This window comes from Ovis canadensis, chromosome 24 (assembly GCF_042477335.2).
Source record: "Ovis canadensis isolate MfBH-ARS-UI-01 breed Bighorn chromosome 24, ARS-UI_OviCan_v2, whole genome shotgun sequence".
Lineage (NCBI taxonomy): Eukaryota > Metazoa > Chordata > Mammalia > Artiodactyla > Bovidae > Ovis > Ovis canadensis.
The window spans coordinates 36,435,669-36,451,839 of NC_091268.1; the positions used below are offsets into that span (position 1 = coordinate 36,435,669).

At 48.6% G+C, this 16,171-nt stretch overlaps 1 protein-coding gene across 1 annotated transcript in view; it reads right to left on the reverse strand.

Moving 5' to 3' along the window:
- The window catches only part of GGA2 (golgi associated, gamma adaptin ear containing, ARF binding protein 2), a 28,505-nt gene extending 13,800 nt beyond the window's left edge, over nt 1-14,705 (reverse strand). Inside the window, exons 1-5 of the mRNA XM_069570352.1 lie at nt 14,492-14,705; nt 5,878-5,962; nt 4,267-4,342; nt 3,296-3,394; nt 807-930 (exon numbers count right to left, since the gene is read on the reverse strand). Coding sequence (XP_069426453.1) covers nt 807-930; nt 3,296-3,394; nt 4,267-4,342; nt 5,878-5,962; nt 14,492-14,594 — 487 coding nt within the window. The 5' untranslated portion in view covers nt 14,595-14,705. The remainder of the gene's footprint in view (nt 1-806; nt 931-3,295; nt 3,395-4,266; nt 4,343-5,877; nt 5,963-14,491) is intronic.
- Nucleotides 14,706-16,171: the final 1,466 nt, after the last annotated feature.

Sequence of the window (16,171 nt, forward strand, 5' to 3'; positions counted from 1 at the left end):
AGCCTCACACTGCTGGGGGAAGGACAATGCACCTGCGGTCCTTAGAAGAGTGGTAAAAACCTAAGGCAGCTGGAAAAAAAGAACAGAAAAGCCTGCACCCCTGGGTGCAATGTGTCCTGGCTCCAGCCCGAGATGGGGTGGAACAGGATCACAAACAGGTCCCTCCAAGACCAGGGACACATGCCTTCCTACGACCGAGGCTTAATCAGAATAGAACCGCCACTAGCGCCAGGCGAAGGGCATCAGGGAACAAGTAATAAGGGTCTACTGTCAGCATAGGCAATGGAATAAGAACTCTTCTGAGATGTAGAGCAAGAGGAAGACCCAAAGCTGAGAGCAGAGTAGATACTGCGAGAAACTCTCTAGGCGATCAGCCCCCACCTCAAACACAAGCCAACACCAGAGGAATCTGAAACCTGGTATAGTAAGGGTAACTATAGCAACAACCATCTCAAACCCAGCTCAATTCCTGCTGAATTCTTAACCATCTGAGCGACAAGGGAAGCCCAAGGACACTGGAGTGGGTAAACTATCCTTCTCCAGCATATCTTCATGACCTAGGAATCAAACTGGGATCTCCTGCACTGCAGGCAGATTCTTTACCAACTGAGCTATCAGGGAAGCCCCAGTTCCTGCTAACCAGAAGGAAAAGTCTGCCCACTTTCAGGGATTGAAATTACTTCCATCAGCCTCGATTACTGTGTCTACTGGACTCAAGATCTCCAGCTTTCACCCCAAAATGACAAACTGTACAGAAAAGCAAGAAGGAACCACCTCTGTGGGAAGCGAATGCAATGTAGTCAGACCTTGTTTCTTTAGCATCTGATAAGCATCTCGGATCTTGATGTCCTCTGGAAACCAGACTGTCCAACTGAAGAGTATTTCAATGATTCTTCCCTTAACTTTTTCTGTACTCCAGGAGCCTAGGTACTAAAGATAAAAAGGAAAGGGAATTACTGAGCTGAAGGGCCTTAGCGAGACAGGAGAAAGGGCTGGAGGACATAACCTTCAAAGAAGGACACAGATGTTGAGGATACAACATAACCTAGTCAGAACCGAATAGGTGAAAGATGGTGGTGCGATTCGATTTCTAGTAGACCTGGAGCCTCATTACACACTCACTGCAATACATCAGCTAAAGACACACACACACAGCCACGACAGTCCCAAGCCTGACCATGAGAGGCCAAAGAGAGAACAGTGGCCCGATTCCTGGAAATCTCTACCCCGCCTTCCATAAAATAGTTGGACTAATCCTCCTACTTGTTACCCTATGAAATTACTGAGCCCACAAAAACTATCCCGTATTTCAGGGCCACTCTCATCTTCTGAGACAGCTTACATTCTATCTATGCAATGTATCCCTCTACAAACAAATCTGTTTCCCCACTTAGTTCTCAGGACAGAGGCCCCTTGCCAGCCCACTTGCAACCCTCACAAGCATTCTGTATTAATAAATCCACTTATCTATATTCTGCCTCTTGCTGAATCCCTTCTGTGCTGAGACATAAAGAACGTGAGCTTCACAATGTCATGTGGCAGCTCGGATGAGAGTGGGGTTTTGGGGGAGAGTGGATGTATGTATGTGTATAGCTGAGCCCCTTTGCTATTCACCTGAGACTATCACAGCATTGTTAATTGGGTATACCTCAATACAAAATGTTTTAGGTGTTAATAAAAAATTAAAACAAAAGAACCTGAGCTTCAGTAAGTTCTGCTTTTAATTAAAACACAGTGGGGACTTCTTTGGTGGTCCAGCAGTGAAGACGCCATGCTCCCAGTGCAAGGGGCCTGAGTTTGATCCCTAGTCAGGGAACTAGATCCCACATGCTGCAACTAAGACCTGGTGCAGTCAAATTTAAAAATTAAAAAAAAGAGAGAGAGAGAGATAGTGGGTGTTAATCCCAGCCCACAGGTTCAAGTCTCAACCTAAGTTTTGGCTGGGTTCAAATCCCATCCGAGTTGGGCAGTTTCATTAGTAGACGGCCCAGCCCACAGTATCACAGTATCACTGAAGAGATGGCAGCTAAGAAGCAAGCTGCTCAAGGTTGGTTGAGTGAGGGAACAAATTATCTGGCATCCGATCCCAGCACTCTTTCTGAGTTTCAAGGAGTCAACCTCCAAAGCCATGAAAATTCAATCCTACCATGTACTGGCCTAGGTTAGAGCTACTGGGGGCACTCATTTTTTTTTTTAGTGTGGAACGAAAATAAGGTAAAGTGAAAGGAATTGCTGAAACTCAAATGTTTTGAATCATTATTTCTTAAAAGATCCTCTTAGGAAATCCCTGGTGGTCCAGTGGTTAAGAATCCACCCGCCAATGCAGGGACATAGGTTTGATCCCTGCTCAGGGAAGACCCCACATACCGTGGGGGCAACTAAGTCTGTGAGCTGCCAATGACTGAGCTCACACGATGCAACTACTGAAGTCTGTGTGCCCTAGGGCCCGTGGTCCGCAATGAGAGAAGCCCCACAACGAGACGTGCACACACCGGAAGTAGAGAGGAGCCCCTGCTTGCTGCAACCAAGACACAGCATGGTCAGAAATCAATACTGCTGCTGCTGCTGCTAAGTCGCTTCCGTCATGCCCGACTCTGTGCGACCCCATAGACAGCAGCCCACCAGGCTCCCCCGTCCCTGGGATTCTCCAGGCAAGAACACTGGGGTGGGTTGCCATTTCCTTCTCCAATGCGTGAAAGTGAAAAGTGAAAGTGAAGTTGCTAATAAAAGATCCTCTTAAAATAAATAACAGGATTTATTAATCCTCATAACTAAAAGAATTTTGGAAATTATATATGTGATAGATATAATTTCCAAAATATTTGACCTTTCTCCTCAGTTCCTCGTGACACAGAACTTCAGAAACCTTTGGAATTTCCTAAGTGACAGGAAGGTCTTTGTTATTTACAAGTCCTCCCCAGGGACCATACCCCAGTTTATGCTGAATATTGCTGGTGGACACCTAGCTTCAAGGGAGGGGCTGACCATGTGATCAGAGGACTGGAACTATGTATCTCATTTACACCCTTTAAAATAAAAGGATATTATTAAGTATAGTGCTTCTCTGTGTTCTGTGAATCCATCCAGTGAATTAGGCAACCTGGCAGAGGGGGTCAGAGGAACCTCTGAACTAGTGGCTGGTCGGGCAGAAGTGCATGTAGCTTGGGGATCCCCAAGACTTATGACGGGTGTCTGAAGTGGACGTAGTCTAGGTAGAACTGAGCTCTTAACCTGTAAGGTCTTAGTGACACCCACAGCGAGTGGCACAGAGAGGGGCCAGGCCCCGGGCGCTCACCTTTGGGGACAGCACTTTGATGAGCTCGTTCAGGAAGCGGAACTTGGCCACCTCGTTGTGGAACTTCTCCCCACAGTGGTTCACACACGTCTCCAGCACCTGCACAGACACAGGACCCCCACGAGAAGGTGAAGCCATTGGCTCCACAGCTCGCTCCAAACCTGTTAAGCATTGGTTAGGACCATGGCCCAAGACTGCAGTCACCAAAGTTTGGGAGAAAGGGTGAGACTTTCAGATTAAGTAAAAAAGCACTTGTTTGCTCTTGTTGTAACTGACAAGTTTGTGACCAGGAAACCGCTCGGTGGGGGACTCTGAGGTCACCCCACCTGTTATGGAGACCCTCTGAGCAGATGAAACTGGTCAGAGAATCACTTCCTTCTTTCTCCTCAGAGGCAGAAATCAGACATGGAATATTCAGGAACTGTCAAACTACGGGTTACCTGCTGGCATTCAAGTGACAAACTGGGCCTGTAAATGTTTTCTTGGGTCCACACCATTAACATTTCAAATCAGTCACAAATACTGAAAAATCCTGAGACTTTATCTGGATTTCCAGTTTCTCTTAAACAGGAAGTTCTAGCAACACTGGGCCCACACTCATCCCTGGCAATAGCCAGCGGGTCCTGCTGTGTAGCGGCCCTCTTTAGACTGGACGTGGTCTCTCTGGTTCTTTGGTTCTGCCCGTAGGTGGCTCACTCACTTATGTTACCAGTCTGGCCCTGTGGACACTTGACCTTGCCAGTCCTGGTCTAACAAGGGCAAAAGGAAATAAAGCCTTCCTTTCCTTCCTGCAAGGCAGCCTCAATGCTACTCTCCAGGAACAGATCTACAATGGGGCAATCTGAGCCCAGAACTCCCTCTAGCCTGCGTTCTGAAGGCCAGAGAAGGTGAACCTCTCAGAGACTCTTTCCCACACTGAAATGCTAGCCTTGGGACAGGAGAGCTAAGGCTAAGGGGCAAGCCAAACTCACCGTTAAGGCATAAAGAGCTTCTTTCTCTTGCGGAGACTGGATCTTGTGGGCCAGCAGCCAGGGCGCATGGGTTGAGCTAAGGGAAAACAAAGACTCTGGGCGGAGAGGAACACACCAACTCGTCTGGCTGAGCATGCTCGGTCAAGTCCCCTCTCCCCCAGGGGCTTGGGTCCCAGAGCAGAGGCAGGATGTGACTGCACACGACCATGCACAAGCCCCCAAAGGAGGTCGGCTCCCAGCCACCCCCACGTCTCATGGCTACGCTTCCAGAACATACCATCCTCTCCCCAGTCCACCCACCCCTACAGCTCCCAGACCTGTATGTAACTTGGTCTAGAGCAGCACAGATCTTATTTGTTATTTGAGAACTGCTCAGTCAACCTTGGAGCGGAAAATGTGATCAAACTTCTTGTTCCTTTCAAAATGAATATTCAGCAACATGGAGATAAAATATCTGGATAACAGACTCATTCCTTAAGTTGCTATCCAGGGGACTTCCCTGGCGGTCCAATGGTTAAGACACCACACCTCCACTGCAGGAGGCAGTTTGATACCTGGTTGGGGAACTGAGATCCTGCAGGCCGTGCTTCATGGCCAAAAATTAGGCGGGGAAAAAAGTTCCCATTCAGACACTTCAGAAATCAAATTCAATAAAATCTTAACCTCTCTTCCTCTGCTTTTTCTTAAAAAAAAAAAAAAAAAGACTGTATTTAAATTAGCTTAACAAGCTTCCCTGGTGGCTCAGTAGTAAAGAACTCGCGTGCAATGCAGGAGCTGCTGCTGCTGCTAAGTCGCTTCAGTCGTGTCTGACTCTGTGCGACCCCATAGACGGCAGCCCACTAGGCTCCTCTGTCCCTGGGATTCTCCAGGCAAGAACACTGGAGTGGGTTGCCATTTCCTTCTCCAATGCAGAAAAGTGAAAAGTGAAAGTGAAGTCGTTCAGTCGTGTCTGACTCTTAGCGACCCCATGGACTGCAGCCCACCAGGCTCCTCCGCCCATGGGATTCTCCAGGCAAGAGCACTGGAGTGGAGTGCCAATGCAGGAGACCCAGGTTTAATCTGTGGGTCGGGAAGATCCCCTGGAGAAAAAAAATGGCAATCCACTCCAGTATTCTTGCCTGGGAAATCCTATAGACAGAGGAGCCTGGTGGGCTACATGGGGTCGAAAAAGAGTCAGACACAACTTAGTGACTAAATAACAACAAAAGCATCTACTGAGGCTCTGAAATGGACATTCAGAAATATGCTGCTAAATATAGTATACTCTGCAAATAAAAAAAATTTTTAATAGGAGCACACTGATCTTTCACATTACTATGTACCCTAGTTACATTCTATCCCTAACATTCAGAGAGCTCCTCAGCAGTAGTGTTTCATAAAAATTATTTAAAATTTTTAAAATAATTGCCAGTTACAAACTTTTATTTATTTTTTTTTTAGAAAACTACATGAATTTGCTATTTCCAGAAAAATAACATACTCAGTAGATCATGGAGGGAGGAAAAAAGGAAACAAAGCCCAAGCTACGTAAAACAATCCTGAGAAACACAGGCAGGCACACATAGTCTGAGGTGCCTGTAGAAGTCGGGCATGTGTGTGACGTCACCTTACCCATTGGGATCAGTGTTCACTTGCTCACAGAAATTCTGGATAGCTGACCAATCCTGTTCTGACATGCTTGGGTCTGTGGCTTTATCTGTCAAGGAAATAAAAAGTAAAACTGAAGTATAATAAAGGGAAACATACACACCGCTCCACATCTCCACCCCTCAAAATAGGACAACAGCCAAGGGCTGTGTATATCACACCTCCCGAGGATGGCACCCCGCAGGCAGACAGCTGGGGGGGTCAGGGGTCGACCATACTCATCACTCAGGCACGGGTATGGCCCATCCCTCAGGGACTGCTGACTGCATCAACGAGCAAACTGGTTCCCCAGCTGCTATCCTGAAAGGGGCTCCATTCCCAGGGCAGGGGTTGGCTTATGTGCACCTTCTTCATCCCCATGCTGACCCCCCACCGTGGCCCTGCAACAAGGATGGGTACAGGCCAGCATCTATGCATAGGCCACAACCTGCAAACTTCTTTTTTATTTTCATTTTTTTGGCTGCACTGGGCTTTCTCAAGATGCAGCGTGTGGGCTTGGTTGCTCCACAGCATGTGGAATCTTCCCTGTACTGGCAGGCGGATTCTTAATCACTGGACCACCAGGGACCACCTGAAGTATCTAAGCTACTCCATTTTGTTAACAGAAAAACTCCATTTTGTAAGGTTCCGGGAAAAGAGCCTTTGGAAATCCCCTGACCTCACCCCACCACCCACGAGCCAATCGGACCCCAGACCAGAATCTCCTGACTTAACGTTCAGGAACTTGTGGTCTATCTAGGTAATAGGGACCAACACACAACCCTTCAAAAGAAAGTGACCAATCGGACGTCCCCCTACCTAGAAATTCTTTTTTTCATGAACACTCCCTATATAAGCAATGTAATCCAAAACCCGGAGCTCCTCCCTATAGCCACTACATCAGTTATGGTGGGGCCCCAGCTCGAACTTGGTAATAAAAACTCTCTTGCTTTTGCATCGGATATCAGCTCCCTGGTGGTCACTGGGAGATTTCGCGACTTCGGCATAACACACCAAGAACCTGGAAGCTTCTCAGCCATGTGACAGGAAGACTAGAACTTACAGTGAAGCCCTGAGCAGCTCCCAGCATGTCCCCGAAGTAACAGGCCGAAACCTGAGCCTCCACTTACTGAAATCCTCTGTCCTACCTAAGCAGCTTCTCCACATCAGTGGCTTATCCTGTCTGACAAGAGGACCTCTTTGCCTTCACTCCTCAGAATGCTGTTTCTCTCTGCTACCATACACATATGCCCAAGGAACCCAGATCCAGTCACACTAGGGTCTCCCCCTCCGAACATTCTTATTTGTATGTAATCTGAGGACATGCAGCATGAAGGGACCAGGGCACAGCCCACAGCAGGAAATACCTGGAGAAAGGGGGCTTATCAGAAGGCCTAATGTAAGCCCACGCTCCACTGAGGGGTGGGGCCATCCCTGACTTCCTGGAATCTTTATGACTCCTTCCTGGTGCTAGATGGTAGCAACTTCTTCCCCTCCCACTGCGGCCGCCTAGAATCCCTGTCCCAGCAAGGATGCCCATTCCACAGGCCCGGCTTTCCAACTGAAACAAGCCACATTCTCATAAAGTAGCTGCCGAGACTGTCTTTGTCCTACCCTTTCATAACACTTCCCCTACTCCCCACTGTCCAGCTTATCCTGGACTACCCGGCTCTCCAATGAAACTTCTTATTGGTCCTGACAGAGAAGCTCTTTCAAACTCTGCAATAAGTAATTTTTATGGTCATACTTCTGACACTATTCCTTTTGCCTGAATGTCCACTTCTCTCTTCTCTATCCATTCTCGAGGTCATTCTGAATTTCCATCTGCTCCCAAAAGCCTCCTCCACTGCTCCAGCCCCAACTAATTCTCCTCCCTTCTGATCACTTAAAAGTCTACAGGGGCTTTCCTGGTGGTCCAGTGGTTAAGAATCTACCTCCCAGTGGAGGGGAAACAGGTTCGATCCCTGGTCCGGGAAGATCCCACATGCTGCAAAGCAACTAAGCCTTAGCAACCACTGAGCCTGTGCTCTAGAGCCCAGGAACCACAGCTACTGAAGCCCACGTACTTAAAGCCTGTTCTCCGCAACAAGAGAAGTCACCGCAATGAGAAGTCTGCACGCTGCAACTGAAGCGCAGCCCCCACTCACTGCAACTAGTAAAAGCGCTCATGCAGCAATGAAGACCCAGTGCAGCCAGAAATTAATAAATAATTAAAAACAAAAAAGACTCCACAGTCAACTAGAATTTAACTTTCCAGACGGCAGTCACTTTTATGTCACGTGGAAGTCGCGTGCCCCTAGCTCCACCATCAGATTCAAAGGACAGGTATTCAATCCCCCACCTTCCCACCCATCAGCCCCATCCTAAGTGAACAGAGACAACAAAGAAGAGCAAAGCAATCAGGTTATCAGTTTCCCCATGCTCCTCACCTTTTTCCTCCTCAAAGTTCTTTCTCTATGTCCCACCTTTCAAAATGCTATTCACCCTTCGAATCCCAATTCAAATGCCACTTCATAAGGACTTTCTTAATCTATCACCCACCCCCACAAAACAGAAGCCATCTCTTCCATCTCAGAAGACCCACATCCTACCTGCTCTTCTAGGACAGGGATCTCCAGCTCCATCCTTCATTAGTTACATGTCACTGGACTCTCAGAGCCCTAGTTTCCTCAACTATTAAATAAGGAAAACGGTACCTTCCTCGTGGGATATCATGAGATTCTCAAAAGATACTGTCTAAGGCTTCCCTGGTGGTCTACTGGTTAGGACTCCATCTGCCTGTGAACTACAACTACAGAGTCCACATCCTGCAACCACCGAAGCCTGTGCACCTCGAGCCCATGCCCCGCAACAAGAGAACCCACTGCAGTGAGAGGTCCATGCACCGTGACCAGAGTAGCTCCCGCTTGCCACAACTAGAGACAGCCTGCAAGCAGCAACAAAGACCCAGTGCAAACAAATGAATGAATCTTAAAAGAAGACAGTGTCTGAAATACTTAGTATAGCAGCAAACAGTAATCAATAAAAGACAGACAATCTTGTAACAGTCTTTGTGTTTTCCTTTAAAAATATGTACACGACTTAGTACACTTAAACTTCAAAAGTCTGTTCAAAACTAAGGTAGAACCACTATTTTCCCTATAATGCTTGGTACAGTGCCTTAGGCACAGGCACAAAATAATTACTCAGGTAATAAACTGAAAGCTGAAATACTCAAGAGAGTCTGATTAAGGAGATCTGACTGTACTGTACAGGGACCTCTACCCAATGCTCCGTGGTGACCTAAAGGGGAAGGAAATCTATAAAGAAGTGGATATACGTATATGCATAACTGATTCACTTAGCTGTAGAGCAGAAACTAACACGACACTGTAAAGCAACGATACTCCAATAAAAATTAATGAAAAAAGGAGATCTGACTCATCTGAACTACTTCTTTCTGTATCATTAAAACTTCACAAAGCTTCAGTTCACAACAAGGTCAAGCTTGACACCTAAAAGACTTTCAGACCTCAACACATGACTGTGTGACAGCAGTTCCCCAACTTTTTGGACACCAGGGGCCAGTTTCATGGAAAATAATTTTTCCACAGATGAGGAGGAGGTGGGGTGGGGGAGGTGGTTTCAGGATAATTCAAACACATTACATTTACCGCCGGCTCTCATATGAGAATCTAATGCCACCACTAATCCAAGAGGAGGTGGAGCTCAAGCAGTAATAATGATGCGGAGCGGCTGTAAATATATTAACAGATGAAGCTTCGCTCACTCACCCGCCGCTCACCTCCTGCTGTGCAGCCTGATTCCTTACTTGCCGCAACCTGACCACTACCAGTTTGTGGCCCGGGGGTTTGGGGAGCCATGCTCTATGACCCAGACGCAGAGAAGAGCAGGTAGGACCCTGTTCAAGCAGAATCCAGCTCTCTCCCTCCTCCCTTACCACCAAGTCACCAGGTTTTCCAAAGAAAGGAAGGGGGAAAAAAAAAAAAAACTCTACAAGCTTAAATAATGTTCTAAACCCATAACCAGGGCAAAGCAGCAAAAAGATCTAAAAAGTAAGTGAGTTTTAAAATTTGCTATATCTATATCATAAGGATTCCCTCAAGGTTTTTCACAGCTCCCAAATAACTGCAATAATAGTCATAGCTGCTGCCCGGCCCCCCAACTTTGTTTTTTAAGAACTTGCTTTGTGTCAGACATGACGCTGGGTGCTTTCCTAGCGTCCCTTTCCTGTAATCCTCAGAAAACTGAAGCTGGTACTAATGTTAGCTCAGCATTTGATAGATGAAGAAATCTGCCCAGTCACAAAACTGGAAAATGACAAAAAAAATCTCAGGTCTGCCCAATTCCAAGGCCCAAATGTCAGTCTTCAGATCTCTGACAAAGACAGAGCCTCTTTTGGGAACTAGGTTCTTTGACCTTTTTACCACTAAGTTATCAGCTCCCTAAGGCAGGAAGGAGGCCTGTCTCATTCACCTCCCCACCCTCCAGCACCTAGACAGTCATCAGCAAGGATACCTACTAATGAATGAATGATTCATCTTTCACTATTCAAAGTCTGACCAGTTGGCTGGACATACTGCTGACACCAGGAGACGGTTACTCCAGTTCTGAAATAACTGGGTCTCCAAACACCTAATCCCATCCTGCCAAGCTATTTCAGTGGCCTTGAGCAGGTCCAGAGACAGTAATTCCCAGAGGATTTGTAAAAATTTAAAAATTTTTTTAAATTAAAAAAAAAAAAAAAAGACAGCCGAGCCCTCCAGCTGTGAGTGAAGTGGCTTTTTTTCTTCCCCCAGGGCAGTGGGGGGTGTTTAGGGGGCCTGCTGCGAGTCTGCAGAATCTTAGTTCCCCGACCAGGGACTGAACCCAGGTCACAGCGGAGAAAGCACTAAATCCCAACTACTGGACTGCCAGGGAATTCCCTGAATGGTTCATCTAACAGTGACTAATTCAAAAGCCAAATCATCTCACATCAGCCACCCCCCACCCCCACCCCCAGGGCCATGACCCTGGCATTAAGAGCAGCCAGTGCTAGTCAGGGGAGCCCTGGGGCTGTGGGGAAGCAGTCACCGTGAGAACACTTAGAACTCAATCCTGCGGCAGTGAGCATGCACTGCGTGGGGCAGATACACACCAACCCAGACAGCAAGCAGTGCTGGAAGGCCAAGATCCACCACAGGAGTGATGGGTCCAAGATAAAGAATCAGCTCAGTTCTAGAGAAGCTGGGAGAATATAAATAGATCGAAATCCAGACCACTCTCATCCCCAAGGGAGGCAGAAAAGTGAGGCTGGAGGACAGGACTTATCACCTGGGAGTAGGTCCCAGCCGATGGAAGAAAGATTACAGAGCATCCAACTAAGCCAATGCCTCCCTGGCAGCACTAGCAGAGCTGAGACCATGAGGCTCCAGCGCTGCTGTTAATAGTCAAGACTCCACTGGTTAAATCGAGTATAGCACCCCATGCCACCAGGCACAGGAGGCTTTTCATTAACAAGGAGGCGGCAGCTCTAAATGCAGTCATGTGGAACAACACCCAAAATAAACTAAGTGGTGGTGGGGAGGGGGGGTGGTGGGGAGGGGGGTGGGTGGGTGGGGGTCAGCTACAAAATGCCCAGAAGCTGCTACTTGTATTTTTAAAGCTTGAGCTTCTGGTGAAACAGGTTCCTGGCGTTCCTTTCAGGAACTACTCCTTCCCAATTCTAGGTCCAGTGTTTTTCCTTTTCTGGCAAACAGTATGAGTTCGTTTCTTCCACTCTCTACTAAGAAGACTAGAGATGATAATAGCTAGCACTGTGTACAGGCACTGTTCCATGTGCTTGAGACGCATGAACTTCCCTGATCCTCACAACCCCAAGGCGCCAGTCGCTCAGTCGAGTCTGACTCTTTAAGACCCCATGAACTGTAGCCCATCAGGGTCCTCTCTCCATGGGATTTTCTAGGCAAGAATACCGGAGTGGGTTGCCATTTCCTTTTCCAGCGGATCTTTCTGACCCAGGGGTCGAACCTGGGTCTTATGCGTTGCAGGCAGATTCTTTACCATCTGAGCCCCAGTGGGGCTATTACATTCCAGCCTTAGGGACACAGTTGCCTTGCTTGCTGAGGTAAGATCCGTCAGTTAGATGAGCTCTGGGGTCTTCATGTGCCCCTGGAGTGACTTCCTTCTCCATCCAGCCTAGACTCAGGGACTTTCTTCAACTACACTCCAGGCCTTGCCCCACCACCAGCCTCTCCAGCGCACGTCCATCCACGTACCACCTCCACTGGGCCCCAGCCCCCACAAGTCTGGTTCAACAGTTACTTTCTCTGCTCCTATGGCAGGCAGGGGCAGGGAGGTGGAAACCGCACAACCACAAAGACTACAAGATACATTTCTGCAATCCACTCAACACTCCAAAGCCCAAACTCAGAGGATCTCAGGTGCAGAGGGGAAGAGCTGGGCCCTCTGTCCCAGGACACATCTGGAGGCATTTTTGGTTGCCGGACTGGGAAGGGGGTCTGTGCTGTTGGGATAGGTTCTAGCCCTACCCGAACGACTGGAAGATCTCAGAACTTTAGGACCACAATGGCCTAAAACAGCTGGAGCTTAAGGATCCCCTCCTAAACAGTCTTGGTTCCCTTTTTCTCCCCCACCTGGGTCAGCGGTCGGCTGGTCTCTAACCCAGCCCACTTGACTTCTGCAACTCCACTGCCTTCTAGTCAACTACCTTCTTTCTGTCCCCACCATTTGACACTGAGATAACTTAGTAATCTTTCAGTTGCCAAATGCAAAGTTCCCCCATCCTCCTTCTCTCTTTCTCAGCAGCAAAACAACCTACCAACTACAGCTTCCTTACAGACCTGCAGCTCGCCCCCTCCCAGCAGCCTGTAGGCTCCACCTTCTCTCTCAGCACTGCTTTCCCACCCCAGCACCCACGCCCCCCAACCCTGCTTCTTCCATGTTGAGATGCTCCATGCACAAACTCTGTTCTTCCCAATGTGCACAGACAAGCTCACTGCTAATGAACTGAAGGTCTCAAGTTGACCTCCAGTTGTTACCCTCTCTGAAGTCAACCAACTGCCCAGAGAGCTTCTCTTTGTGCCACAAGCACCTCAAACTCCACAAGTGAAGCATCTGTAACCGATCAGTAACCTGAGCCTGAAACCTGCAATCTAACCTTGATCCCTCTGGTCCCCTGCCTCTATTCTAATGCAGTAAGGCTGCTGACTGAACTAGCTAATTGTTTCTACTCTCCATCCCAATACCTTTGTACTTCAGTCCCTACACACTACCAGAAGAGCTTTTCATCTACTCTCTGCCTGGTCTCTCCCATCCCTAACCAATTCAGCTCTTCACACAGCTGCAGGTGATGCTTTTAACAGAGATACTTGATCAGAGTGGCTTCCCAGGGGGCACAGCAGTAAAGAATCCGCCTGCTTGTGCAGGAGGCAGTCAGGAAGATCCTCTGGAGTAGGAAATAGCAACCCACTCCAGTATTCTTGCCCGGGAAATCCCATGGACAGAGGAGCCTGGCGGGCTACAGTCCACAGGGCCGCTAAAGAGTGAGACAAGACTGAGCACGCATGCACACTTGATCAGAGTTCCAGGCCCTGACATCTCCCCGACTACATCAAGGATAAACTCTGAACTCCTTTCTGCAGCCCACAAGGCCCTGTAGGATCTCGCCCCAGTTAGCCATGCAGTCTCTTTAGGCTTTGCACTCCTGCGGCAGACTTCCTTCCTCCCAGAATGCTCCACACTCTCCTTTCCCCCAGCTTCCTGCATCTGAAATGTTGTCGCCTCCATTGTCCACTCAAATGCTATGCCCCTGAGACAATCCCCTCGTAAACAAACCAACTCCCACCACTGCACCTTAAACAAGCCCAGTATCCCTCCCATTTGCCTTAACGTAGCAAAGTGCTGCTCCTATCGGCTTCCATCACCTACTTAAATATATCTTTGTGAGCATCTTAGTACTCCCAGCACCCAACAGCCAACATATACCCAACAAGGAGTATATGCTTTGTTCTCTTGGAATTTCAAGACCCCAACCAGTAACGCAGGGACCGTAACTACCCCTAGGACTGCCATGAGTCTTACATGAGACAATAGAAGGAACTCGCACAAAAGGTTTACAGGGCTTCTTTTGACATTAAAGTCGGAGCCAGAAAGAGTTCCTTCCCAGAGGATGGGTGTGTTGCACAACTAAGTCTAAAAGTGCCCTTCTCCAAAACGAGGTTAGTAACCGAAGCTGTCTCTAGGGGTCGTAATACGGATTAACGGCTGAAATGCCCTTTAGCAGTATTTGGCATATAAACGAAGCTCAATAAACCGTAGCCATTATGTTGTTAACAGTGTTTATGCACCGCGATGCGGGCAGGGGGGCGCAGAGCGCCTAGCTTCGGGCCCGCAGCCGCGGCAGATTCCTGGGGTTCCTCTCCAGGCCCGCCGAGGAGATCCTCCCACCCGTGCCGGGCCCTGCCTGCCTCCTCGGGCGCCAGCCTTCCCGCGGCCACCTGCCCACCCGCCAGCCTCAGAAGAAAGGCCCGGGGAGGCGGGAAGCGAGGCCTCACGTGGAGCGCTGCGCCCGAGCCGAGAGGCAGCCCCGGCTACTCACTGAGCCACAGCTCCAGCGCCGCTGCCGGCACCCGGGGGCCCTCGACCGACTCAGCTCCCGCCGCGGTGCCGGCCCCCGCCGCCACCGCCGTCGCCGTCGCCATGGGCCCAACCCCCGCCGCCGAAGCCGCGGCCGCCCCTGCGCTTCAGCCGTCGGCGTCTGCAGCGTTCCTGGGCTGCCGACGCGGCAGGCGAGGGCCGGCACGTGACGGGGCGGGGCCGGTGTGGCCACGCCCACCGATCACGTCCCGCCTCCGCGCAGGCCGGGGCAGGTGGGCTCAGCCTCGCCGAGAGCCTTCCACTCAGCGCTAGGCGGCTTCGCGGCTGGTTATCCAGACCTGCAACCAGATCAGCATTCGTCAAGTCAACCTCACAAGGCTTACCGGATAAAATAGACGACGCCCCGTTAATCTGAGTCTCAGATAATGAATTCTCTAGCATTTTTATTCCGGACGGGCTTTCCGGACCACCGCCTACCTCTATACTCTGCTTTTTCTCCATAATACATTACACTATGAGCGTGCTGGGCACTTACTCATTGTGTCAAAGGATAATCGCCACCCCCCAACAAAGAAAAAGTCATGATTATCATACATTATAAAATGAACACATGTTAAGTATTTAACACTAATTAAATGAGGGAACCAAGCAGATGTTATAATCTGTTCAAGAGAAGCCAGGAAAAGGGCAAATTTATACAGAATAAAGGAGTGTTGCAACAGATACGCAAATAGATACAAAAGAAGCTCAGAGTTAATTTGCATTTTATATATTTATTCATTTGCTTTTCACCTTTTCATTTAAGGCTTCTCGGTGAGATTTACAAGGATCCAAGTTCCCTGACCAGAGATCTAATGCCAGCCTGCTGCAGTGGAAGCCCGAAGTCCTAACCACTGGGCCACCAGGGAATTCCCCAATTTGCATGTTTACAGGCAAGAATTATTTGCATTGCTGTCATAGTTGTAAGACATCTCTAGGACAGTGAAGGAAGGGCTAGGCACTGGAAAGGTGTGCTCTCTAGATAATGGGTAATTTTCCTCTGAAGCTCAAGTGCTCTGTGCTCCATTACCTGCTTCACCCCACTAATACAGGCAGGAACTTTGTGCACTTCTATGCCTCCACTTACCTAGGGTTGTGCCTGGCACATCAGTACTGATAAATACTTGTTGAATGGCCAGGAGAACAGTGGAAGCACTAAGAGGTCGTTATAGGAATTTAGGGTCTTCTCAGGTGGCGCTAAAAGAATCCACCTGTGAATGCAGGAGACATGAGATGCAGGTTCGATCACTGGATTGGGAAGATCCCCTGGATGAAGGCATGGCAACCCACTCCAGTATTCTTGTCTGGAAAACCCCATGGATAAAGGAGCCTGGCACGCTACAGCCCATAGTGTCACAAAGAGTCGGACATGATGGAAGCGACTTAGCATGCATTCGTCCACAGGAATTTAGGTCCCATCCCTGCCCCAAATAAACACACAATATAAGTTTCAAAGTACATTTGCTGTGCTGTGTTAGCTTCAAAATAGATCCAGCCACACACATCTCTGTCTCAGATTGTTGCCTGTAGCACTTTCCTATATGAAAATTATATACTCATTAACTGTCTTAGTAAACTTGGACTGATACAACAAAATACTAAAGGTTGAGTGGCCTAAACAACAGACAATTATTTCCCACTG